This window comes from Rhinopithecus roxellana, chromosome 19, assembly GCF_007565055.1.
Source record: "Rhinopithecus roxellana isolate Shanxi Qingling chromosome 19, ASM756505v1, whole genome shotgun sequence".
Classification (NCBI taxonomy): domain Eukaryota; kingdom Metazoa; phylum Chordata; class Mammalia; order Primates; family Cercopithecidae; genus Rhinopithecus; species Rhinopithecus roxellana.
The window spans coordinates 61,133,273-61,158,160 of record NC_044567.1 but is presented as its reverse complement, the minus strand read 5'-3'; the positions used below and the strand labels follow the sequence as shown (position 1 = coordinate 61,158,160).

Below are 24,888 nucleotides of genomic sequence, written 5' to 3'. Positions count from 1 at the left end.
GATGATGATGAATGCACAGGAAGCCAGCGGTGGCCACTGTTTATTGGACATTTTCTGTGTGCCTCCCAGGATTAACCCACTCATCTTTCCCTAGCAACAGCCCTTTGAGGTAAGTCCTGTTATTCTCCGTGTTCACCTAGGAGGAAACTGAGGCACAGAGAACCTCAGGAACCTTCCTGGGTTTCCACTGCTGGGAAGGGTTGAAGGGGGGATGTGGGCCTAGACAGGGTGGCTGCAGAGGCCACACTCCCACTCTCTGACTCAGGGGCAGGCCTGGCTGCCCCTTGGCTGGAGGAATTCCCCGGAGCGCTCTGTCCCTGGGCTTGGTGGCCAAAGCACTTGTGACAGCCCTTGCCTCCCTCCCTCACAGCTGAACCCATTTCCTCCCCCTTCCTTCTTCCAGGGCTTCCCAGACTCTCTGCCTGCTCTAGTCCCTCACCCTAGACACCTCCTGACTAGCAGTGCTGACCACAAGGGGTGGCCCCAGGGCCTGGAAGCTCAGAGCTCGGCTGCTCAAGTCCTGCCAGCCCTCCTCTCCCGCCTCACCCGGAGCAGATCTCCAGGGCAGCCCTCTGTCCTCATGGAGTCCTTTCTAGGGACAGAGAGGGGTAGGGGTGGGGGGCGGAGAGGGGAGGCTTTGTCAGTCCTCTGGCCCCATGGCTGTCAAAACAGGCCTCAGAGAGCAGGCTGGCATTGGGAGGCCACACAAAAGCTCTCCACAATAACCCCGGGACAGCCGGCCACCCTCCCCGCCCTCCTGGCTCCTCCTCACCCGGCTTCCTATTAAAATGCAGCAGCATCTCCAGCCCGTCAAAAGCCCATTCAGCTCCACCGCCTGCTCCCCCTCACACACACAAGGGCCTGACTAGAGGAATTAGGGAAATGGCCTTTCTCCCTAGCTCCCCGCATTCCAGGGCGCCCAGCTGGGAGATTAAATGGCCTCTGGTTTTCGTGAACACTGAAGCCTGGTGAGAGGGAGGAGCCCCCACTGGGAGGGGTGGCCACCACAGGGCAGCTCACAGCGGCAAGCTGGAAGCCACTGTTGCCTCCAGAAGGCAGAGGCTGCCCAGAAAGCGGGATGGGGCCCTGGAGGAGCTCGCCGTGTGCTCCCTGTGGCTTCCCTGTGCGTGCCCCTGGCCCCAGAGGAGAGGCTGCAGGCCAGGCAGCAGTGTGCGTCACCCTGGCCAGCAGTGGCACTGTTTACAGCCGTCCCAGCTCCTGCATGCTTTCAAACGTGACTTGGGCCTTTTCTCTACCAGTCCTTGGTCCGTGGTCACTGCACTGGGGTGGCGGGGAGCAAAGACAGGACATGCCCTCTCTTCTCGCTTCTGCATAAGCCTCTGCCTGAGGTGCTGTCAGGCAGTGCCAGAGTCCCTGAGGGCACTGTGTCCACACCCAGAGCTAGTGGCCAACCCCCAAGCCATTGGACAAGGTGTGAGTGTGGTTAGGGAGCTTCTGGTACAAGCCACGCCCATCTTATCCTATCAAGCCCCAGGTCACTAGGGCAGAATAGATGCATATCCCAGGGTTAGTCTGCGGCCTTTGAATCAGGGAGGAGTTCCTTGAATTTCCCTGGTAAACTGTGTTCTCTTCTATTACATGCATGTGCCTGAACACACACACACACAAGCACACACACACACAAACACACACACATACACACATACACGCACACACACACACACACCCCCACACACTGCACCTCCACTGTATCACAGTTATCTGCCTACAAGTCTTGCTTCCAAAGGCTGGAACTTTGTCAACAGCAACCATCACGTCCTCTTGGCTTCCACATCCCCAGGCGTCTTGTACCATCGAGTGCCACCCAGCAAACAATGTCAGCTGAGTGAATGAACAGCCTCATGCACACAGCTTAGTGCCAGCGTTAGGTCCATTAAAGATCATGTGGACCTGCACAGGAAACCCCCACTTTTTTGTTTTTTAAACCATTTTGAGGCATCACATCCAGAAACATACAGCACGTGTGCTTCAGACCGCGGGAGTCCTGGGACATTGGGATGGAAGGCAAGTCAGACACCGCAGTCTACAGTCCCAGGGCCCGGAGAGCTGGCAAAGCAGCAGCTTCTGATACGGGAGGGATTCCCTGGTCTGAGGCTCAGACCCCTACACATTCTCAGGAGACCCGGTCAGTTCTTCACACCTAGAGAGAAGCCCCTGGTCACCCAGGCACGCCTAAGCCTAAGCATGCGTAAGCCTAAGCATGCCTGGGCGGCTGGGGGCTTCTCTCTGGGTATGAAGCATGAGTGTCTTATCCTGGCTCTGACCCTGGGCAGGCCCCTTCCTTTCTCTCGGCCTGTTTCCCCATCTGTAACGAGAGGGGCCGGTTCAGATGATGCAAGTCCCTTTGGTTCTGAGATTCTGGGATTCTAGGTTAGGAGCTGGGACCGGAAGCTGGCCCTGCTTGGAGACACACTGGAGTATCCTGGCAGACCACGCACCACCCACCCCTCCCCCAACTCACCACTGCCGCAGCGGCATCAGCGGCCAGGGATGCCCAGCTGAGAAGCAGGGTCAGTGCCCCGCAGCACAGCATCCTAGGAGAGAGGCAGGTGACAAGGTTGGCAGGCAGGGTCCCCTTCCTCTCAGCCATCACTCCGCCCACCGTGCCCCCCAGACCCTTGCAGTGGATCCAAAGGCAGCCTCAGTCCCTGCCCTGACATGGGCCATGCTCACTACTAGGAAAGAATCATGGAGCCCAGGTCTTTGGGGCTAAAAAGACCCAGGCGTCAGAGCACAGGCTAAGGGGGCAGTGTTGGCTAAGATGGCCGGAGGCTTTCATGCGTGGGCCCACGTTTCTTAGCTGCTCAAGAGTCAGGCCCAGAGAAGGAGGAAAGCCTAGCGCTTGCTCGTTTGGTGACCAGATGGTGAGTTGGTGGCTGCTGTCTGTCTCCTCTGCTGAGTGCTGAGGACGGGGCAGAAGGTGGCCTCAGGCAGCCTGGCTGTTTCCCCCACACTCTGGAGCTGGCCAGGCCCTCGTCTCTCTCTGATGATGGCATCCTGCCCAGCTCTTTGTCCCAGGTCCACGGGTAGGGATACTCACGAGGCCAGGAGACACTTGGAGCGCTTGGCCAGTCCCAGGCAGGCCATGAGGCAGATGACCAGGTCCAGGATAAAGAGCAGGAGGTAGGAGAGCCACCTGGGTAGACAGGCAGGGATGGTCAGGAGCAATAGGGTGGACGTCCTGACCTGCTGGCCACCTGGGAGGCCTGCACAGCAGCCCCAGGACCCACTGGACCCTTTACTACAACACACTGCCCAGAGCCAGTGAGCACCCAGCATGTGTGGGCTGAAGGCTCGGGAGCTGCAACCCTACTGCTGCCTGGACAAAGCTGTCACTTCCCACCCCCTGCCTTCACCTCCAGGCTGAGTGTCAAAACCAGCACTGTGCACTAGAACTTTCCCCAGTAGAGGAACTGTTCTAAATCCCTGCTGTGCAGTCTCCTTTGCCACTACCCACAGGTAGCTACTGAGAACTTGAAACATGGCTTGTGCAACTGAAGAAATACATTTTAAACTTTACTTAATTTTAATTAATTAAAATAGCCACACATGGCTGGGGCTACCACCCTGGACAGCACAGCTCTGACGTGTCTTTCTGCAGCCTCCCAGCAGGCGTCTCCTAGGACCCTGCTTCCCTTTGCTTCTAGAACTCTCAGACAGTATCAGACCAGCCAAGGCCTGATGTTTACAGCCACAGATCTCACACAGCCCCTAAGGTGCCTGCCTCTCTGACAAACACTCAGTCTGGCTCCCCAAGGCCTCCCATCTTGCCCCCTTGCTGGATGGGATCCATAACTTAAGACTTTTAGGTTCAGGCCAGGCGCAGTGGCTCACGCCTGTAATCCCAGCACTTTGGGAGGCCAAGACGGGTGGATCACTTGAGGTCAGGAGTTCAAGACCAGCCAGACAACATGGTGAAATCCCATCTCTGGCTCACGCCTGTAATCCCAGCACTTTGGGAGGCCGAGGCGGGCAGATCACGAGGTCAGGAGATCGAGACCATCCTGGCTAACACGGTGAAACCCCGTCTCTACTAAAAATACAAAAAAAGTAGCCGGGCGTGGTCGCGGGCGCCTATAGTCCCAGCTACTCGGGAGGCTGAGGCAGGAGAATGGCGTGAACCCGGGAGGCGGAGCTTACAGTGAGCCGAGATCGCGCCACTGCACTCCAGCCTGGGTGACAGAGCCAGACTCCGTCTCAAAAAAAAAAAAGAAACCCCATCTCTACAAAATATACAAAAATTAGCCAGGTGTGGTGGTGGTGGGCGCCTGTAGTCCCAGCTACTCGGGAGGCTGAAGCAGGAGAATCACTTGAAACCAGGAGGCAGAGGTTGCAGTGAGCCGAGATCACGCCATTGCACTCCAGCCCGGGCAACAGAGTGAGACTCCATCTCAAAAATAACAACAACAAAAGACTTTAGGTTCTTTTTTTTTTTTTTTTTTTTTTGAGATGGAGTTTTGCTCTGTCGCCCAGGCTAGAGTGCAGTGGCTGGATCTCAGCTCACTGCAAGCTCCGCCTCCCGGGTTTACGCCATTCTTCTGCCTCAGCCTCCCGAGTAGCTGGGACTACAGGCGCCCGCCACCTCGCCCGGCTAGTTTTTTGTATTTTTTTTAGTAGAGACGGGGTTTCACCATGTTAGCCAGGATGGTCTTGATCTCCTGACCTCGTGATCCGCCCGTCTCGGCCTCCCAAAGTGCTGGGATTACAGGCTTGAGCCACCGCGCCTGGCCTTTAGGTTCATTTTTAAACAACATTTGTGCCAGGGACTGAGCTTGGCACCAGGGATACCCAGGTGAGTGGGCTCGTTTCTGACCATCAGAGAGCTCAGTGTAGAACTCGGGAGTCCGGGTCAGGGTACCGACAGCCCTGCAGACCTCTAGGCTCCTCCAAGCCCTTCATTCCTCTGGCCTTTTTGCCCCCAGGGCTGGGCTTGTGGGGAAAGGCAGTTACACCCCAGCTGGGAGAGCATGGTAAGCTACTTCACCCTTTGGGACCTTGGTTTCCACATCTGTAAAGGGAGCTGGAACCCCTCATCTCACAGGGCCAGAGTAAGGATTAAGTGCTTGCTAAATATAAAGGTTGACGGGGCAAGGCAGCCCGGGACTTCAAAGGCCCTGCCCTCCTGCTTCTCCAGAGAACAGGCTGAAGAATCAAAGTACCTTAAGCCCAAGGGCACCGAGAAGACCCCAAAGTGCCCTTGTTCCTTTCACTTCCATACAGGTCCCCAAGGTGGTCCTCACAAGGCCAGTGGTCTCCCCTGGCAGCCATGCCCCTTGCCCTGTGCTGGGCACCAGCAGGAGAGTGGACAGTGGAGGGAGGGTGCAGAGACAGGGGCCTCCCAGTCCCCAAAGAGGGCAGTATTTGGATCATTATTTCTCTTGCTGCAAGAGCCAGGTAAAGTCGCTGACCTCTCCTCTCCAGCAATGGTTTTCTGCTTCACTGACATCATAAAGGGGAAGAAGGAGTTTGGAGCATGGGCAGGGAGTCCCCTGGAGCTGGCAGAAAGTGGCAAAGAGGCTCTAAGGGAGAGAGGGGAGGGAGCAAGCTGGAGGCCCCAGCAGCCAAGGGAGGTTCTTTCTGACTCCCCAAATCGAGGCTTACTGCCAAGAGAAGGGGACTAATCAAAGTCCTTGTTTCTGCACAGAGCAGGGGGCAATGCACACTAGGAATCTGGGATTCCCAGGAATGGAGCTGGGGGCTTTGCGGAGTAGGCAGAGCCTGCCGCTACCAAGAAGCCAGTTTCCTTAGACTCAGCTCAGAGCTGGAAGGAACCTCGCAAACCATCTAGTGTTTGGATCACATTCTTATTTTTACACAAACGCGCGCGCACGCACGCGCGCGCACACACACACACGTATGATAAAGACTAGGTCTCTCTGTGTTGTCCAGACTGGTCTCAAACCCTGGACTCAAGAGATCCTCCTGCTTCAGCCTCCCAAAGTGCTGGGATCATAGGTGTGAGCTGGATCCCATTCTACAGATTGGAAAGCCAAGGCCCCATGGTGGGGAGAGCCTGACCCAGGAATTCCACATTGTCTCTATCAAGCTTCCTGCAAGGGACACAGCTAGCCACAGGGCACCTCTCAAAATACCCAGTTCACGTTTCAGACTTAAAGATTTCTTCTCACCTCTTGCCTCCGCTCTGTAGAGCAGCAGGAAATCCAGTTAGGGGTGCTTCTAACCCACTCTCTGTGGCTGTGATTCAGTGTATTTTCCCCACCTCCACGCCTCATGTTGTCAGGGGTTCCTGGAAACATCTCCTCTAGGCGGATGTGTTTTCCCAGAGGAGCCGGGCGAGGACTGGGGGATGTATTCCTAACCCAGAACTCGGCTCTGCCTGCCAGAGCCACTCCCACCCCGGCTCCCTCCTCCCTCACCGTAGCCTCTCAAAGAGAGGAGCCCCTCGGCTTTTTATCTCCTCCAACGCCAGGCCTTGTATAAAAATGCTAGGAAATATTTGCTTCGCTGCATGGTCATGCTCAAGGACTATCCCAAAAGCAAAGATGGGGGCCCTTCAGGGGAGGGCTTGTGTTCCAGAGCAGCTCAGGTAAGAGGAGGAGCCACAGATGGAAGCAAAGACATTATTGATGTTTAGGAGCCACAGGTGCCAACCTTGGACTAGACCTCTGCTTTTTTTTTTTTTTTCTTTTGAGACAGAGTCTCCCTCTATTGCCCTGGCTGGAGGGCAGTGGCACAATCTTGGCTCACTGCAGCCTCCGCTTCCTGGGTTCAAGTGATTCTCCTGCCTCAGCCTCCCAAGTAGCTGGGATTACAGGCATGCGCCACCACATCCAGCTAATTTTTGTATTTTTAGTAGAGATGAGGTTTCTCCATGTTACCCAGGCTGGTCTCGAATTACTGGCCTCAGGTGATCTGCCCGCCTTGGCCTCGCAAAGTGCTGGGATTACAGCATGAGCCACCGCGCCCAGCCAAACCTCTTCTGCCTTAACCTGAACAAGGAGTGGGGAGTGGGGGATGGGCTCACAGGGGGTCCTGTCAATCACCCATGCCGAAATAGCTGATGTGCAGTTGGCACCATCCTTCCACTATTTTAATAAAATCGCCTTAACAATAAGCCCCCTTTGATATGTAAATTGACTTAATTCCATCTGTGTCATTATCAAAATGCCCACAGGAGGCTATTAAACATACACAGTTCTCTGCTAGGTGCGCTCAGAGAAGAGTGAGGTCAAAATGGATACCTTTGTACCCCCTGCCCCTGCCTGACATAAGATTTCGAAGGCTCAGGCAATGAATGGCCCACACATCAGGAGACTCATCAGATACCCTTGTTTTAGGGCCACAGGAGCAGGAGGTCACGGACAGTCCTTAGAGCTGGCAGTTTCCTTCTGTCCTTTGGGAGGGAGGCACTCTGCTGGGGAGCAGGACCAAGGTCCCTTCAATCCAGAGCATCCAGGACATGGCGGAGATGCAGGGGCTGGACGGGCTGGGGAGGCAAGGTGTGGGGAGGACCCCCAGAGCTGGGGACTTCATGAGCTCCCTCTGCTAAGGGACCTGCCATCTCCTATTTTTGGGAAGGGGAGAGGCCCCTGGACTCAGTCCAGCAGTGACCTCCTGGCATGGGGCTTTATGACACAAGGGAACACAAATCCAGAAAACAGGAGTAAGTTGTGCAACCCTGAGCTAAAGGCTCTGAATTTCCTCAATGGCTTGAAGAGGAGCCAACAAATGGAGGGAGCCGGGAGGGATCCAAAGAACTGATACTCACTCCTCATGACTCATTCTTCCACTCCCTGCGTGCCTCCTCCAGGCTAGGCCTGGGGCCCTGGGAGCACAAGCCCAGGCCACCATTCAGCCGGGAGCCCTCCAAAGGCTGGGGCTGCTGCCTCCTTCCTGCGCTCTCTCCAGAGCAACCTTCGCTGGACCCTGCACCTGGAGAGAGGCAGCAGGTCCCTGCTCTGCCGACTGTGTCCAGTACCTCTGCCTGGGCCGGGGTTTGGCGAATGGGAAGGCAGGGGAGATGTAAACAAAGCCCCAGAGGTCAGATGACACGGCCATGAGTTTGTACACCTAAGTGAGGGTGGTGCCCCTCAGCCCCCATCACTCATAAGTGAGGCTGGTCTGGGCACAGTGGCTCATGTCTGTAATCCCAGGACGAGGTGGGAGGATTGCTTGAGACCAGGGTTTTGAGACCAGCCTGGGCAACAAAGCAAGACCCCTATTTCTTTTTTTTTTTTTTTTTTTTTTTTCTGAGGCGGAGTCTCGCTCTGTCGCCCGGACTGGAGTGCAGTGGCCAGATCTCAGCTCACTGCAAGCTCCGCCTCCCGGGTTTACACCATTTTCCTGCCTCAGCCTCCCGAGTAGCTGGGACTACAGGCGCCCGCCACCTCGCCCGGCTAGGTTTGTATTTTTAGTAGAGACGGGGTTTCACCGTGTTAGCCAGGATGGTCTCAATCTCCTGACCTCGTGATCCGCCCGTCTCGGCCTCCCAAAGTGCTGGGATTACAGGCTTGAGCCACCGCGCCCGGCCAAGACCCCTATTTCTAAATTTTTTTTTTTTTTTTCCCTGAGATGGAGTTTCCCTCTTGTTGCTGAGGCTGGAGTGCAATGGCATGATCTTGGCTCACTGCAACCTCAACCTCCTGGGTTCAAGCAATTCTCCTGCCTCAGCCTCCCGAGTAGCTTGGATTACAGGCATGCGCCACCACACCCAGCTAATTTCGTATTTTTTAGTAAAGACAGGGTTTCTCCATGTTGGTCAGGCTGGTCTTGAACTCCCGACCTCAGGTGATCTGCCTGCCTTGGCCTCCCAAAGTGCTGGGATTATAGGTGTGAGCCACCAGGCCCGGCTGCAAAAAACGTTCTGTTTAAACTAGCCAGGCGTGGTTGTGTGCCTGTAGTCCCAGCTACTCAGGAGGCTGAGGTGGGAGGATCACTTGAGCTGGGGAGTTCAAGGCTGCAATGAGGCATGATCACACCACTGCACTCCAGCCTGGGTGACAGAGTGAGATACTGTCTTAAAAAGAAAGAAAGAAAAAAAAAGCGAGTCTGGGGGCACAGCCTCTTTCTTCCCTTGTGCCTCCTCCACGCTAGGCCCAGGCCCTGGGAGCACAATGACCTGTAGGTCAGAGCCTCCCCTGATGGCAGCTTCTTAGCACCCTCAGCTGGGTGCTCATTTCTCTAACCCCCCATAACCCTGTGGCTGAGTCTGTGGGTATAAGAAATCCTATCCCATAAACTCTGGCAGGCGAGGAACCTATAAAGCATGTGGCGTTTCCACCCTGCACCAGCCACAAAGAATGCTGGACCCAGAGAAGCACCCCACTGTGTGCTGGAGGCCGAGGCCAAGTCCAGCCTGTGGCATGGGGAGCGTGAGCACATCCCTGCCCTCTGTAGCTTCTGTTGCCTGTCTATTAAGGAGGCTATCTGCATGCTCACCATGTGGCCCCTGTAAGCTCCCATGTTCTCCTGATTTCGGCCAATGGCTTATCAAGACTTTCTGGTGGCTCATGCCTGTAATCCCAGCACTTTGGGAGGCCGAGGCGGGCGGATCACTCAAGGCCAGGAGCTCGAGAGACCAGCTCCTGGCCAACATGGTGAAACTCTGTCTCTACTAAAAATACAAAAATTAGTCTGGTGTGGTGGCACACACCTGTAGTCCCAGCTACTTGGGAGGGAGGCTGAGGTAAGAGAATCGCTTGAACCCAGGAGGTAGAGGTTGTAGTGAGCTGAGGTTGCGCCACTTCACTCCAGCCTGGGTGACAGAGCAAGACTCTGTCTAAAAAAAAAAAAAAGACTTTCCGGTGGTCCTTCTCCACCTGGAGCTCAACATGCAGGTTTGGATGAATGAAGCGGATGTAGCCCCTGCTGCCCCTCCCTCTGCCTCCCACCGGCTCCTCACCTGTAGTACTCTATGTAGCCAGTCTGGTCGGATAGCTTGGTCAGCTCCATGGTGACTTCCCTCCACATGGGCAGTCCTGAGAGCTGAACAACAACGCTACCCGCCATCTGCTGTATGAACTTCAGGGTCTGCATGTAATCGCCCCGAGCAGCAAAGATCTCACTAAGCCGGGCCAGGTGCTGCTCTAGGTCCACCTTCATCTTCTGGGTAGTTCCGGAAACCTAGGGAGGAGCAGGGAGCAAAAGCCAGGGAGGTAAAGCTTCTGATTCTCATCCCGGAAGAGGTCTTTCCAGGCAGCAGAAGGTGGCCTGGCCAGTTGTGATAATTACGCTCACGCCTGTCATCCCAGCACTTTGGGAGGCTGAGGCAGGCGGATTGCTTGAATCCAGGAGTTTGAGACCAGCCTGGGCAACATAGTGAGACCCTGTTTCTACAAACAAATACATAAAAATTAGCCAGGTGTGGTGGCATGTACCTGTAGTCCTAGCTACTTGGGAGGCTGAGGCAGGACGATCACTCAGACCTGGGAGGCGGAGTCTGCAATGAGCCAAGATTGCACCATTGTATTCCAGCTTGGGCAACAAGAATGAGACTCTGTCTCAAAAAAAAAAAGGTGACCTGGCCTGCTCAGGCATGAATGAACACACCATGCTGCCCCAGCTCTGAAGATCTCGAGCCTGTGCCCCTAGAGGAAGGACTGAAGACAGAGGCTGCCACTACCCACGCAGTCCTTATGTCCCTCAAACCAGGGGGCAGTCCCTGAACTGGCCTTAACCAGGATCTGGGCTCCAAGAGACAGAATACTGGTGCCAGAGGAGCACACCACTGTGTGCTGGAGGCTGCAGCCAGGTCTAGCCTCTGGCGCTGGGAGTGTGGGCACATCCCTGCACTCTGGAGCCTCTGTGGCTGTCTACTAAGTAGGCTATCCTGTATGCTCACCACGTGGCCCCTGCTGTAAAGGGCTGGAATGAACGTATGCATTCATTACTATCCCTTAATATATTCAGAGAGAGACACCCGCATGGAGAAACCAACAAAATAATCTATTATTCTTTGAAGATTCTCTTAAAACTTTCAACACTTAGGCTTACAAATTCTCTTTTAGAGAAACACTCTATGTTGCTACCTTGACCTCATATCCCCACAACAGGATTGCTAACTGTTCTATGAGAGAAAGGCTTTGTTGTGGCGCTAGCAGCAGCACACCGCGTCCTGAACGCTGAGTGAAGGCAAGACAATGGGACTTTGCAAAAACAAAAACAGTTGTGATCCTGTCTCTGACAAGCCTGGACATGAGGCAGGAGGAGGAAACCGGCGCCTTCTCCCTGTATTCACATCCTCCCCTGGACGTGTGTCCCGCTGGGTGGGCAGACAGGCTCCTGTCCCTTGGCTGAGCCCTAAGGGCTTGGGGTTGAGTGGACCCTAAAGGAAACATCTGCCAATGCAATGCAAAGACAGAAATAGAAAGTTGATGGCTGGCCATCCCGTTGAAAACATTATTTATTTATTTTTAAAGGTACTGCTCCTTGCAGAGCAGGGCTACCCTATAGGCAGTGTGCCAGAGTAGCCTGTCCATCCATTTCTTCCTTCCTTCCTTTCTTTGTTTGTTTTTTGAGATGGAGTCTCGCTCTGTCTCACCCAGGCTGGAGTGCAGTGGTGCCATCTCGGCTCACTGCAACCTCTGCCTCCTGGGTTCAAGCGATTCTCCTGCCTCAGGCTCCCTCCCAAGTAGCTAGGACTACAGGCGTGCACCACCATGCGCGGCTAATTTTTGTATTTTTAGTGGAGACAGAGTTTCACCATGTTGGCCAGGCTGCTCTCTTGAGCTCCTGGCCTCAAGTGATCCACCCACCTCAGCCTCCCAAAGTGCTGGGATTACAGGCATGAGCCACCACGCCCAGCCGTGTCCCTCCATTTCTAATGGTCCAAGTCGACCCTTACTGGCTTTTGAAGGGCACAGGCAGGGCTCGTACTGGTTAGCGGGGCTTTCCCACAGCCCAGACCCAGGGTGCCTGCAGAGCCCCGGGGTGCAGCAGAGCCCCGGGGTGCAGCTTGGCAGCCTGAAGCACACCCTTGCTGGCAGCGAGGGGAGAAAGGGCTTTGTTGTTCTGAAACTGTCACGCTAAACCAAGAAGCACAACGGGCCGGGACAGGGGCAGTGTGTACTAATCCATCTTCGGCAGCCTTCAGCTCCCACGGGTCTGGGAGATAAAAACACAGAAGAAGAGGCAGAAACTTCCCACAGTGAGATCAGCAAGGCTGATTAGATTCCACTCTTGGAGGCAAACGGTGTTCTCTGTGTTACTGGGACTTCACATCAGCTGTGTGGCCTTTTACATCTGCGCTACGCTGGGAGTTCCTGGTTCCAGAAAAGAGAATGGCTCTCTTTGTTTCATTTTGTTTTATTTTTTCAGTGTCAGAGGCTTGTTCCGTTTTCTGGCTTATGCTTGGTTCTTACGAGCTGGTTAAGGACTAAGCGATACCAGTGTACAGAGACACTCTACCCTGTACAGATTCAACAGCCCGTAGCACAGGGGAAAAAGACCTCATACCACGTAAAATTACATTCAGTAACTAAATGTCATGCTAGTACACTTGGCTGTTCAATTTAATAAGATAAATGTACAACCACTTTGGAATCACTGATAACAAATGGCACTATTGTCAAAGAATAGTGGCATTCTGAACAAACCCAGTAACAGGTGACATTTCTATATTTCTATATTGTATCAAACAAACTTCAGAGCAAAGGGCTGTTAAAAATTATCTATAAACTTTTTCTGTAAGGCCACTTGTTTTCTCCTTTACAGTTCTACATTTTTAACTTCTCTATTTCTTAAACTCCTCCTTGGGGGGACAGGGGAAGAAGGCAGTATTTGTATTTGTCACGCCTTCTCTTTCTTCCTGATACTTTCCCACAGGAAACAACACTAAAAAAATTGTTTTTTTGAGATGGGGTCTCGCTATGCTGCCCAGGCTGTTCTTGAACTCCTAGGCTCAAAAGATCCTAAAATTTTTAAAAATAAGAATGACAGCAGTGACCTACTTACAACTCCCCACCACTTCTCCATACCATCCCCAATTCCTTAAAGGTTCGGGACATAGCACCCCCCCCAGGCACAGGTGGGATGACCCAGAGATGGAATCAGGCTCTCTCTCATGGGAAGCTCTGGGAACAGGAGGGACAGGCCAGCTTTCCAGACTGGGCAGAGTTAGGGACGAGCTATGGGTGGCGGAGACCATGGTCTAGAGGAAAGAGCAGTTCTCAAGTGTGGTCCCGGGACCAGGGGCATAAGATGCACGCCCTGGGAACTCCCTCACAAAAGCAAAAGCACTCAGCCCTGCCCCAGGCCCACTGAATCAGAACCTCCAGGGGTGGGGCCCTGCAATCAGTGTTTACCAACCCTTCCAGGTGATTCTGATGCAAGCTCAAGTATGAAAACCTCTGGGAGGGAGGACTCTCCCGCACTCAGTGAGCTTATCAGGAAAGGTGGATGGGCCAGGTCAGTGGAGGTAAAGGGGCTAAGACCAGAAGACCTGGGGTCTGGCTTCTGCTCCGAAACATACACATTTTCAATCTCGGGCCAGCAATGCAACCTCCCTGTGCCTCAGTTTCTTCACCTGAGGGCTGCCCATCAGCCTGCTGCGGGCTTACATGAGGGAGCCTGGAGGGGCCATGCTGGCTACCACGTACAGGAAGTTTTGGTATCCTGAAATGACTCCTCTCTACTCCCCCAGACTGGGACGTGCAGCCCTCCCAGGACTGCCTGATCCCTGGACCACCGCCCCTACCCACCAAGGCACAGGTGTCCCTCTAGTTGGACATGCATAGGTGTGGGGCTTCCAGTCTAAGAAAGGAGGACTTGGAGCAGGGCCCACCCCACTCTGTGGGTGCATCCCTAGAGGGCCTCAGTCTAGGAAAGGAGGACTTGGAGCAGGGCCCACCCCACTCTGTGGGTGCATCCCTAGAGGGCCTCAGTCTAGGAAAGGAGGACTTGGAGCAGGGCCCACCCCACTCTGTGGGTGCATCCCTAGAGGGCCTCAGTCTAGGAAAGGAGGACTTGGAGCAGGTCCCACCCCACTCTGTGGGTGCATCCCTAGAGGGCCTCAGTCTAGGAAAGGAGGACTTGGAGCAGGGCCCACCCCACTCTGTGGGTGCATCCCTAGAGGGCCTCAGTCTAGGAAAGGAGGACTTGGAGCAGGGCCCACCCCACTCTGTGGGTGCATCCCTAGAGGGCCTCAGTCTAGGAAAGGAGGACTTGGAGCAGGGCCCACCCCACTCTGTGGGTGCATCCCTAGAGGGCCTCAGTCTAGGAAAGGAGGACTTGGAGCAGGGCCCACCCCACTCTGTGGGTGCATCCCTAGAGGGCCTCAGTCTAGGAAAGGAGGACTTGGAGCAGGGCCCACCCCACTCTGTGGGTGCATCCCTAGAGGGCCTCAGTCTAGGAAAGGAGGACTTGGAGCAGGGCCCACCCCACTCTGTGGGTGCATCCCTAGAGGGCCTCAGTCTAGGAAAGGAGGACTTGGAGCAGGGCCCACCCCACTCTGTGGGTGCATCCCTAGAGGGCCTCAGTCTAGGAAAGGAGGACTTGGAGCAGGGCGCACCCCACTCTGTGGGTGCATCCCTAGAGGGCCTCAGTCTAGGAAAGGAGGACTTGGAGCAGGGCCCACCCCACTCTGTGGGTGCATCCCTAGAGGGCCTCTTGTTGGCCACTCAGCTGCATGATCTGGGCTCTGGCAAGGCCCAGGTTCAGGTCCTGCTTGACTTGCCCACGAGTCCCCCACCTTCTTCTGCCGCCCACAGCGTCCCGGATCCCAGCCTCCCGTTGGCCCCAAGGTGATTACAGTAATTAATAGCATTCATAATCACAGTCATACAGTTGAGCGTATTTTATAGTCTACCAGCACTTTCACTGACATTATTTCACTAATGTCATTTATCTGATATCTGGACCTCCCCCTTGGATCTGGGAAGTCTTTTAGATCTGCTGCCTCCCCTGGAGCCCTGAGGACTAGTGTGCTGAGTGTCTACCCTGAGGACCAAACCAGCCTCACAGGTCCTAGCAAGGACCCAGGTGCCACCTTTCCACCTGGAGGCAGCAGCTACACCTGGGCCCTAGGGGTTCATACCAGAGGGGAAGGTGGCCACCCGCAGGCTGAAGGCAGCTATGGGCTGGCTGGACCAGTGTGAAGCCCCGGGACTTCTGGCCTCACTTCTCGGTAACAATGGAGAGGACGAGGGGCTGATCTCCAGGGATACAGAACCTGTCCCTTTGGGGACATGGGGGATTTCAGAGAGTGGGGCTTGCTGTGAAATGTCCAAACCTGGCCCTGGAGCACCATCAGGCTGTGGGGTGGAAGGCCCCAGCATGGGGGCTCGTTCCCAACTCCCCTCCCTGGCGGCTCTCATCCTGCGGGATAGGGACTTCAAGGACTTGACATTTTCCCATAAGGGAGTTTGGGAGTTTCTCTAAACCCGTGAAGGTCATGGCCCTGGGGCCTTTCTGGGCAGGGCAGGGGATTTTCCGCTGGTGGCTAGGTTCCTCCTTCAGCGATCCTGGTGCTGGTGGGTGAAGAGGAGGCAGGCAGCAGGATGGCAGGGAGGGGCAGAGAGAGCCTAGAGGGCAGTGACCATGGGACACTTCCCCCCCAGGGCCTGGGACAAGGGTGGGTGCCCAGAGGGAGAGTTCTCCCCAGCCAGGCCAGGTGACCCTCTGCCTCCCAGGCCGGAGCTGGCTGTCACTCAGTTCCTCCATCCCAGCCGCCCCAGCTCACCACGCAAGGCTGTTCCAGACTAGCATCTGCACACCGGGAATCAGCGCTCAGCTATGGGTATGGGTTCCAGTGGACATGGGTGGCCGAATGAACTCTGCAAAGGACCAGGGCCCCTGGTCTGGTAGCCACCCTCAGCCCCTTTCTGGAGGCCAGGGCCTCCTCCCACAATTGACTTGGGCACGGAGGAGCAGCACAGCTGTCTCTTTAAGGTGACACCCCTGACCCCCCCTTGTTGACTGAGGGATTAAAGCCTTAGAGGAGCTTAAGGGAGCAGGAGGGGGGCAAATGGGGTCCAATCCTCTTCTGGAGGATGCTGGGGCAGTGGCCAAATTCTCCTGTTGGGGCTGGATTTTGTGGCAGAGGCTGCTCGGATAAGCAGCTGAAAAGGCCTGGTGCTTAGAGTGAGAATGACGTGTGTGGGGGCCAAGGTCAAAATGTGGGAAAACTCCAGTTCCAGGCAGCTGGGGTAGAAAAGGCAGAGGCAGTTTTCAGGGAACCAAGTCCTCAGATGTCTACCCTCATCGTGCTCCTCCCTGGGCCATGTCTCCAGCAAAGGGGTGGCAGCTCCAGCAAAAGGCTCGTGTGTATCAAGCAGCCTCTGCCACAAAATCCAGCCCTGGCTTGGCAGAGTAGCCTTCCCCTTCTCCTAAGAGTCTGACACCTCCTCTGACCAGGCCAGCGCATCCTTCACTGTGAGCCCCCACCTGGAGTCACCGCCTGGAAGCCAGAGCCCCAAAGAGCTGGAGCAGGTCTCCAGCACCCACACCATGGGGCTCTTCAATTGTGTGTGTGTGTGTGTGTGTGTGTGTGTGTGTGTGTTTTAATTTTTGAGATGGAGTCTCATTCTGGTGCCCAGGCTGGAGTGTGATGGTGTGATCTTGGCTCACTGCAACCTCCGCCTCCCAGGTTCAAGTGATCCTCCTGCTTTCAGCCTCCCGGGTAGCTGGAGCCACACCACCACTGGCTAAGTTTTGTATTTTTGGTACAGACAGGGTTTTGCCATGTTGCCCAGGCTGGTCTCAAACTCCTGAGCTCCATATGCCTTGGCCTCCCTCAAAGTGCTGGGATGACAGGAGTGAGCCACCACACTCAGCCCTCAGTTGTTTCTGAAGACACTTTTTTCCTCTTGGCATCTTCTGGACCTGGCCATACTCGATATGCAGCACTTAAAATGAACACAAAAAATGCAGTGGGGCTGGTTTTCCACATTCAAGGTCTCCTCTGACACATCAGAAAGTGCTGAGCTTGCCAGAAAATGGGGTTTGATCCCACAGCTGCCTCCTTTGGTCCTCACCCCCATCCCTGCCACCCCTCCGGGCTTGGGGCACACAGCTGCCCATTTGCCTCAGCAGAGGTAACTGCAGCGCAGGCAGGGGTCAACCCTCGGGCACCACACCCCCTCCGTGTGCAGCTGAGCCAGCTGGGATCTGACGGGGGCCCTTGCTCTGACCACACTGACCTTGTGGGCTGTGCCTGTACCCGGCCAGCTGCCCGGGAGCCTTACCAGAGCATCGATCCCAGAGAAGGTGTGGTTGGCATCTTCCAAGGAGTACATCAGCTGGTATATCCCATCGTTGGTCTCGCTGTTTCCATAGAAACCAACGCCCACTGCAGCACTACAAGCAAGATCCCAAACAGAGGTTAGAGGTGATACACAGAGGAGAATGTTTGTTTATATTAAAAAATAAGCTTAGGGCTGGGTGCAGTGGCTCATGCCTGTAATCCCAGTTACTCAGGAGGTTGAGGCATAGTTGCTTAAACCCAGGAGGTGGAGGTTGCAGTGAGCCAAGATTATGCCACTGCACTCCCTCCTGGGTGACAGAGCTAGACTCTGTCTCCAAAAAAAAAAAAGCTTGTTTTTAGAGCAGTTATAGGTTCACAACAAAATTTAGTGGAAAGTAGAGAGTTTCCATATATCTGCTGCCCCACACATGCACAGCCTCCTACTCTACTCGAAAATCCTACGGCAGAGTGGCACATCCGTTACAAGCGATAAGCCCAGATGGACACACCGTTGTCACCCAGAGCCCACAGCTTCCACTAGGGTTCCTTCTCAGCGTTGCACATTCTATAGTTTTGGACATATGGATAAAGACATGCAATGGCTGGGTGCGGTGACTCGCGCCTGTGATCCCAACACTTTGGGAGGCTGAGGCGGGTGGATCGCTTGAGCTCAGGAGTTGGAGACCAGCCTGCGCAACATAGTGACACCCTATCTCTGCAAAAAATTTTTAAAAAAGAAAAAATGAAAAAGTGATGTGTCCACCATTACCATATCATACAGGGTAGTTTCATTGCTCTAAAATTCCTCTGTGCTCTGCCCATTAAGTCCCCCCTCCCCTGTAACCCCTTTATTTTTATTTTTTTGAGATGGAGTTTTACTCTGTTGCCCAGGCTGGAGTGCAATGGCGTGATCTCAGCTCACTGCAACCTCCGCCTCCTGGGTTTAAGCGATTCTCCTGCCTCAGCCTCCTGAGTAGCTGGGACTACGGGCACGTGCCACCAAGCCCAGCTAATTTTTTGTATTTTTAGTAAAGTCGGGGTTTCACCATGTCGGCCAGGCTGGTCTCGAACTCTTGACTTCAGGTGATCCCCCCGCCCCATCCCGTCAGCCTCCCAAAGTGCTGGGATTACAGGCGTGAGCCACTGCACCTGGCCTTAATCCTTAGTTTTCCCTTTTCCAGAGTGTCATAGAGTTGAAATGATACCGTGTGGAACATTTTCAGATTGGCTTCTTTCACTTAGTAATATGGATTTAAGATTCCTCCGTGACTTCTTCTGGCTTGATAACTCATTTTTTTCAGTGCTGAATAATATTTCATCATCCAGATGGACCACAATTTATCCATTCACCTATTAAAGACATCTTCGTTGCTTCCAAGTTCTGGCAATTCTGAATACAGCTGCTATAAACATCTACGGAGAGCAGGTTTTTGACTATAGCTAAGGAACTCTTTCCTGGGGGCTGTGTTGAGTAGGCAGATGACAACTCACATTCTGGCAGGTGGGGCTGGGGGTGGTGAGGTGAAGGTTCAGGGTCCCTGGCAGGCTGGCTCTACAGGACATTTTATTCGGGCAATAGGAAAATACTGTCCTCCAGTCCTGTGACTCCAAAAGGTAGGAGACTGTAGCCAGCCCTAGGGATGCTGATGCAGTAAGTCTGAGGAGGGCCCAGGTACCTGAGCTTTTACCAGCCCCCAGGAGATTCTGACACAGGTGGGCCTGGGAAGCGCTGAGGTCTACTGAGATCACATACTCAGTGCTGACCTTGGGTCTCTATTGACACCTCCAGGAATTGTGGACTCCCTTGACATCCTCCACCCTTTCCCTCAACATCCCCAGGCCACCCATGTGACAGTCTGTTCTTCCACTGTGAAGTCTCAGCTTATAGAATGTTCCTTCTTCTACTGAGGTGACACCTGCCTTCTTAAGCCACTCATCCCCTGGATCTTCGTTTGTCTTCTAGGACAGCCTGGAAGAAGTTTCCAGTTCTGCATGGTGCCCCATCAGACAGCTGAATCTGGCTTCTTCGTAACCCGCTCACCTCGTGCTGTCCAAGTGGGACAGGTGTCCTTCTTGGGGCTAAGGTCTCCAGACCCTTGCCCATGCCATCACCGTCCTCTAGATGATTGGTTAATGTCACTCTTAAATGTGGCCTGAGTGGGTCACTCAAGTCCAGGTTGTTCATCAGTTCTGAGCGTAGTGGGGCTCATGCCTTAGGTCCTCCACTTCCCGGGGCACTGAGCTGAACTTGTGCCCACCCTGGTTCCCCCCTCCGCTCCCCCTCTGCTGATCTTGTGGTCTACAAACAGCCCCTGAATTTCTTCCCAAGAATTGCTGTTAAGCCCAGTCTCTCCTCCTTCCTATAGTGCTGTATTGATTTTTGTTTTGTTTTAACCAAAAGCAGAACTTGATCCCTGTGAAATCTCATCTAGTTGGTTTTAATCCAACATTCCAGCATGAACAAATCATTTCAAATCTTGACTCTTGTCATCCATCATATTCCATCTGACCCGCACCACTTGAGACCATCTGAAGACTGATTAAGCAGCCTGCTGAGTTTTCATCCAAAATGCTCATTTGTTTTGGGGTGGGGAGACGTGAGTGTACACGTCCACACTTACATTTGTTCTTTTGTTCTTTAAACAAGACAGGATCTAGGACGGAACCCCCTGGAGGACTGTGATAGAAACCTCCTGCCGGGCGCAGTGGCTCACGCCTGTAATCCCAATCCCAGCACTTTGGGAGGCCAAGGCGGGCGGGTCACCTGAGCTCAGGAGTGTGAGACCAGCCTGGCCAACATGGTGAAACCTCGTCTCTACTAAAAATACAAAAATTAGCTGGGCGTGGTGGCACGTGCCTGGAATCGCAGCTACTCAGGAGACTGAGGCAGGAGAATGGCTAGAACCCAGGAGGAGGAGGTTGCAGGGAGCAAAGATTGCACCATTTCACTCCAGCCTGGGCGACAGAGCAAGACTCCATCTCAAAGAAAAACAACAACAACAACAACAACAACACCCAGGAAATAAAGAAACCTCCTTCCAGGGCGCCCTCGACTCCCAATTCAGTGTGTTTCAGGATGTGGTCCTCAGACCACAGGAACAGAATCACTTGGGGAGCCTGTTAAGTGCAGATAAGCAGCCCGGCCCATTCCATCAGTGTGGTCTGGGAATGTGCCTTTTAAAATGAGGTTCCTGCATCATCCAAGATGGGGGGCGGGAGATATTAAAAAAATGAGGTTCCTGCATGAATCACGTGTGTCTCTCTCTCTCACACACACACCCCCTCTACAGTTTAGAAATCCACTGCATTAAGTCACTATTCATTGGATTCAACCAAAGTTGTGTAACTAGCTTTGAACCCAGTCAAATGCACCATCATGGAAAATGCAACCCGTTTTTTCCCACAGTATCCACATAGAGGTGAGGAGCTTCACCGACTGCTCAGCTGAGATATTCATACATTACATGAATTGTCTTTCCATGATCCTCCAATTTGTAACTTTATTTAAAAGAAAATGAACCAATTGTATTGTGCTCTGAGAAGCCCTTTTGTTGACTCCTTGTGTTCATCCTTTTCTAGCTCTCTGAGTCAGGATTTAGTGTTTTCCGGGGATTCAATATGAAGCCAAGAGCTTTCCCAACCTTCTCATTCTCTCGGGCCCTGTGGATTTATCAGTGATGGCCCAGGAGGGGCTGTGAAATTATGCCTCATCTTTGGGGATCAGAAATCACCTTGGGGCTCAAGCCTGTAATCCCAGCACTTTGGGAGGTTGAGGCGGGTGGATCACCTGAGATCAGGAGTTCGAGACCAGCCTGGCCAGCATGGCGAAACCCCGTCTCTACTAAAAATACAAAAATTAGCCCGGCGTGGTGGTGGGCACCTGTAATCCCAGCTACTCGGGAGGCTGAGGCAGGAGAATCTCTTGAACCTGGGAGGCAGAGGTTGCAGTGAGCTGAGATCGCATCACTGCACTCCAGCCTAGACAACAGAATGAGACTCCATCTCAAAAAAAAAAGAAAAAAGAAATCGCCTTGGCTGTTTAATGAGGGTCTCCTGGTCCCTCCTGGGGTCATTGGTCCTGCCTGGGCCATGGGAAAAACTGTTCTGCTTGACAAGAATAAGTGAGTTGGTGGTGTTGCCTTCCCCTGGTGTGTTCACACCACTCTTTCCCCAACATAAAATCACTACCCTCCCCCTAAAATAGAGGAGCACTAAGAGGTGTATCCTCGTATCCCTTTTGCTTTTTCAGGAACCCCTTGTTGGTCTTCTGTGGATCCAATCCCCCACATTCAGGTGGAACCACATCAGCAGAGCTCACGTGTCCTCCCACCTCAGTCCCCCAGCCTTTACCTCCATCCCTTCTCCTGCTGCTGTCCCAACTCTCTTTCCTGCCCCTCCCATAACTCACCCATCTGGCTGTTCCTGTGTCCCAGTGGACGCAGCTCCAATGAAGGTGACCGATGACCCCCCTGCCACTAAACCTGAGGGCTCTTCCCAACCCCTCTCCCACACGCAGTAGTCAGCCTCCAGGTCCTCTTCCTGGAACATGGCGCCCTGTGACTCCTGTGCCCTTGTGGCACTCCCGGCCCTTCCTGGTGCGACACTCTTTCCTGGTCTCCTTCACAGGCACCTTTTGCGTCCCAGCCATGAAACACTGCTTCCTCCAGGCTTGGCCCCAGCCCCCTTCTCACTCTGTGCTTCCTACAGCCGACCACCTGTGTGTGTGACTTCCACACTGGCCACGCTCATGACCCCAGCTTTATAACTCCAACTCCGCTTGGATGTTTCAAAGGCACCTTAAACTCAATCTGTGTATAACCAAACTGTGACTGTCTGCTTCTCTTCCAGATCCCTGCCTATGTCCCGTGCCTTGGAGGATGGCACCGCCACCCCATCCGGGGGCTTAAGCCAGAAACCTGCAGATCAACTTCAGCAGCTCCTCCCCGAACCTCCCTAGCTGACTCTTCCTCCGTGCACTCCCCTCTGGTCACTGCCCACGTGTGGGTGTAAGCCCGCCACTCTCCAACTGGGCCTCCCTGATGGCTTGAGTTTCACTCTTGCCCGTGTCTAAGACCCTCTGCCTGGACCTGTCCCTCCTCTGTCCCCTGCCCTGTTCTCCATCACAGGGTGCTGATCCCTCACAATGAATGTCTCCGGCTCCCCTGCCAGGTGGCTTCTGCTGATGGAGGTGCTGGTAGGAGACTGGAGGTGGTGGTAAGGCAGCCAGGGGGGCCCTGCTCCCCTCGTTCTGCAGCTGCTGATAGGCAGGCTGTGTGGCTCCAACTTCGCTGGTGACATAGCCTCTCCCTGTGTCCCTCTGGCCTGCAGGTGGTGGCTCCTGCTGTTGCTAATCCCAGGGTCGCTCACTGCCCTCATTAGGCCTCTGAGCTCTTCGGTGGCCCGGCGGCCATTTCTTCACATTCAAGTCCCCCTGTTCCGAATACTCCTCCGGACTTGCTTCCATTCAGTCCGAGTTATCCGGTGACCCTACCTCTTTGCAGAGCCCCTGCAGTGGCTCCCCTGACTCTTAGAATAAAGACCCCAACCCCTGACAAAGCCTATGAGTTGCTCCATGGTTTGGATCCCATCTGCCCCGTGTCTTCTGACCCCGTGACACTCTCCCTATCCCACTGCCACTCACTGCTCACCCCGACCCTCAGCAGTGCCCCCAACCCCCTCATCTGCTCCCTCTGCTCCGGCCACATTGGCTTCCTTTAGCCCCATGCTCGCTCCTGCCTCGGGGCTTTGCATGTTTCTCTTCCTTCTGCCTGGAGGTGTCTCCACCTCCCCTGCCCCCACCTTTGCCAAGTTAATGCCTTCTCATCCTATGGGTTTGGGTGCCCTTGTCACCCAGCAACGCCTGGACTCAGGTGGGCCATCCACTTCTATGCCTGCTCCTTTCCTTCAGAGCTCTCTCCTTAGTTTTTTGGATTTTCTTTTCTTTCTTCTTCTTTTTTTTTTTTTTTTTTTTTTTGAGACAGAGTCTGTTGCCCAGGCTAGAATGCAGTGGTACAATCTCAGCTCACTGCAACTTCCACCTCCCAGGTTCAAGCAATTCTCCTGCCTCAGCCTCCCAAGTAGCTGGGGTTACAGGTACCCGTCACCATGCCCGGCTAATTTTGTATTTTTAGTAGAGATGGGGGTTTCACCATGTTGGTCAGGCTGGTCTCGAACTCCTGACCTCAAGTGATCCACCCACCTTGGCCTCCCAAAGTGCTGGGATTATAGGCGTGAGCCACCACGCCCGGCCCTCTCTCCTTAGTCGTAATGATTTAGAGCAAACTGGTGCACAATTCTCAGCTTCTGCTGACAGATCATGAAAGCAGACTTGGTGCCTGTTTTCTTACTGCTGGTGCCCTCTTGCCTAGTACAAGTAACGCCCAGAATGTTGTGGGACGGATTCTGCCATGCACATTCCTTCCACTTGGAGATTCCCCTACACTGCTGATAATCCTTCCTTATTGGAAGAATGGACTCCTCACGCCATTCTTACTGTTCCAAAGTATTCTTCAAAAACAAGTTCGTCGTGTGTGTATCTGTGTGTGTGTGTAAGAGACAGGGTCTCACGTCATCCAGGCTAGAGTGCGGTAGAGCGATCACGGCTCACTGTAGCCTCCGCCTCCTGGGCTCATCATCCTCCTGCCTCAGTCGGGACTACAAGCATGCATTACCAGGCCTGGCTCATTTTTGTAGAGGTGAGGTCTTACCATATTGCCCAAGGTGATCTCGAACTCCTGAGCTCATGTGGTCCACCCGCCTCGGCCTCCCAAAGTGCTGGGATTACAGGCATGAGTCACTGCCCAGCCATGCAGGAGGATTTTTAACACCACGGTCGCTTCCCAAAGCTCTTCCACTCTACTGGGAACCACACTCGTCTGTGACCTCCCGGCCTGTCCAGAACTCTGTCCTCTGAGTCTCTTATTTCAGCCCCGGCCATGTATTGCAGCAGCCTTGATCCCTTTCCTTGTGCTTAGAGCTTTGTCCACCCCACAAGGCTGCTTTAGCGTCTCGCCTGCGTTTTGGCTTAGGTGAGCCTCACACTCCAGGCAGGACAAGATCAAGAACATCTTCCAACAGAGAAGAAAATCGCAGTGGCAAGGTGAGCTGCCTGGGTATGAGAGCCCAGGCATCCTCACCCCCAGGCTGACCAGGACCTGCCTGGCTGCCAGCCTGCTGCTGGGTAGTGGGAGACTCTACTCTTTCGGGTGACGACGCCCAAGAAGCATCTCTGTGTGGACACTAGAGGCTTCTGGAAAGCGTCTATAGATTTAAAAACAAGAAAAATGCAACAACTCCTGAAAACAGCCAGCATGCCTGTGGACGCTGGCTGGGGTGGAGTGGCCAGGCAGTGTGGTAGGCTGGGTACGGACTCCTGCATGGGAGTTATAAATCCTCACTTTAAGGCCCAGCATGGTGGCTCATGCCTGTAATCCCAGTGCTTTGGGAGGCTGAGTGGGGAGCAACGTCTGAAGTCAGAAGTTGAAGACCAGCCTGAGCAACATAGTCTCAGCCCAGGTGTGGTGGCTCACGCCTGTAATCCCAGCACTTTTGGAGGCTGAGGTAGGTGGATCACTTGAGCTCCGGAGTTTGAGATCAGCCTGGGAAACATGATGAAACCCTGTCTCTACCAACAACAAACAAATAAACAAACAAAAAACACAAAAAACCCAGGCATGGTGGTGTGCACCTGTAGTCCCAGCTACTTGGGAGGCTGAGGTGGGAGGATT

The 24,888-nt window shown here is 54.0% G+C and overlaps 1 protein-coding gene across 1 annotated transcript in view; it reads right to left on the bottom strand.

The window, feature by feature from the left end:
- TTYH2 (tweety family member 2) overlaps positions 1-24,888 on the bottom strand; it is a 50,476-nt gene that overhangs the window by 15,761 nt on the left and 9,827 nt on the right. Inside the window, exons 3-6 of the mRNA XM_010387687.2 lie at positions 17,163-17,274; positions 9,884-10,104; positions 3,062-3,157; positions 2,483-2,555 (exon numbers count right to left, since the gene is read on the bottom strand). Coding sequence (XP_010385989.2) covers positions 2,483-2,555; positions 3,062-3,157; positions 9,884-10,104; positions 17,163-17,274 — 502 coding nt within the window. The remainder of the gene's footprint in view (positions 1-2,482; positions 2,556-3,061; positions 3,158-9,883; positions 10,105-17,162; positions 17,275-24,888) is intronic.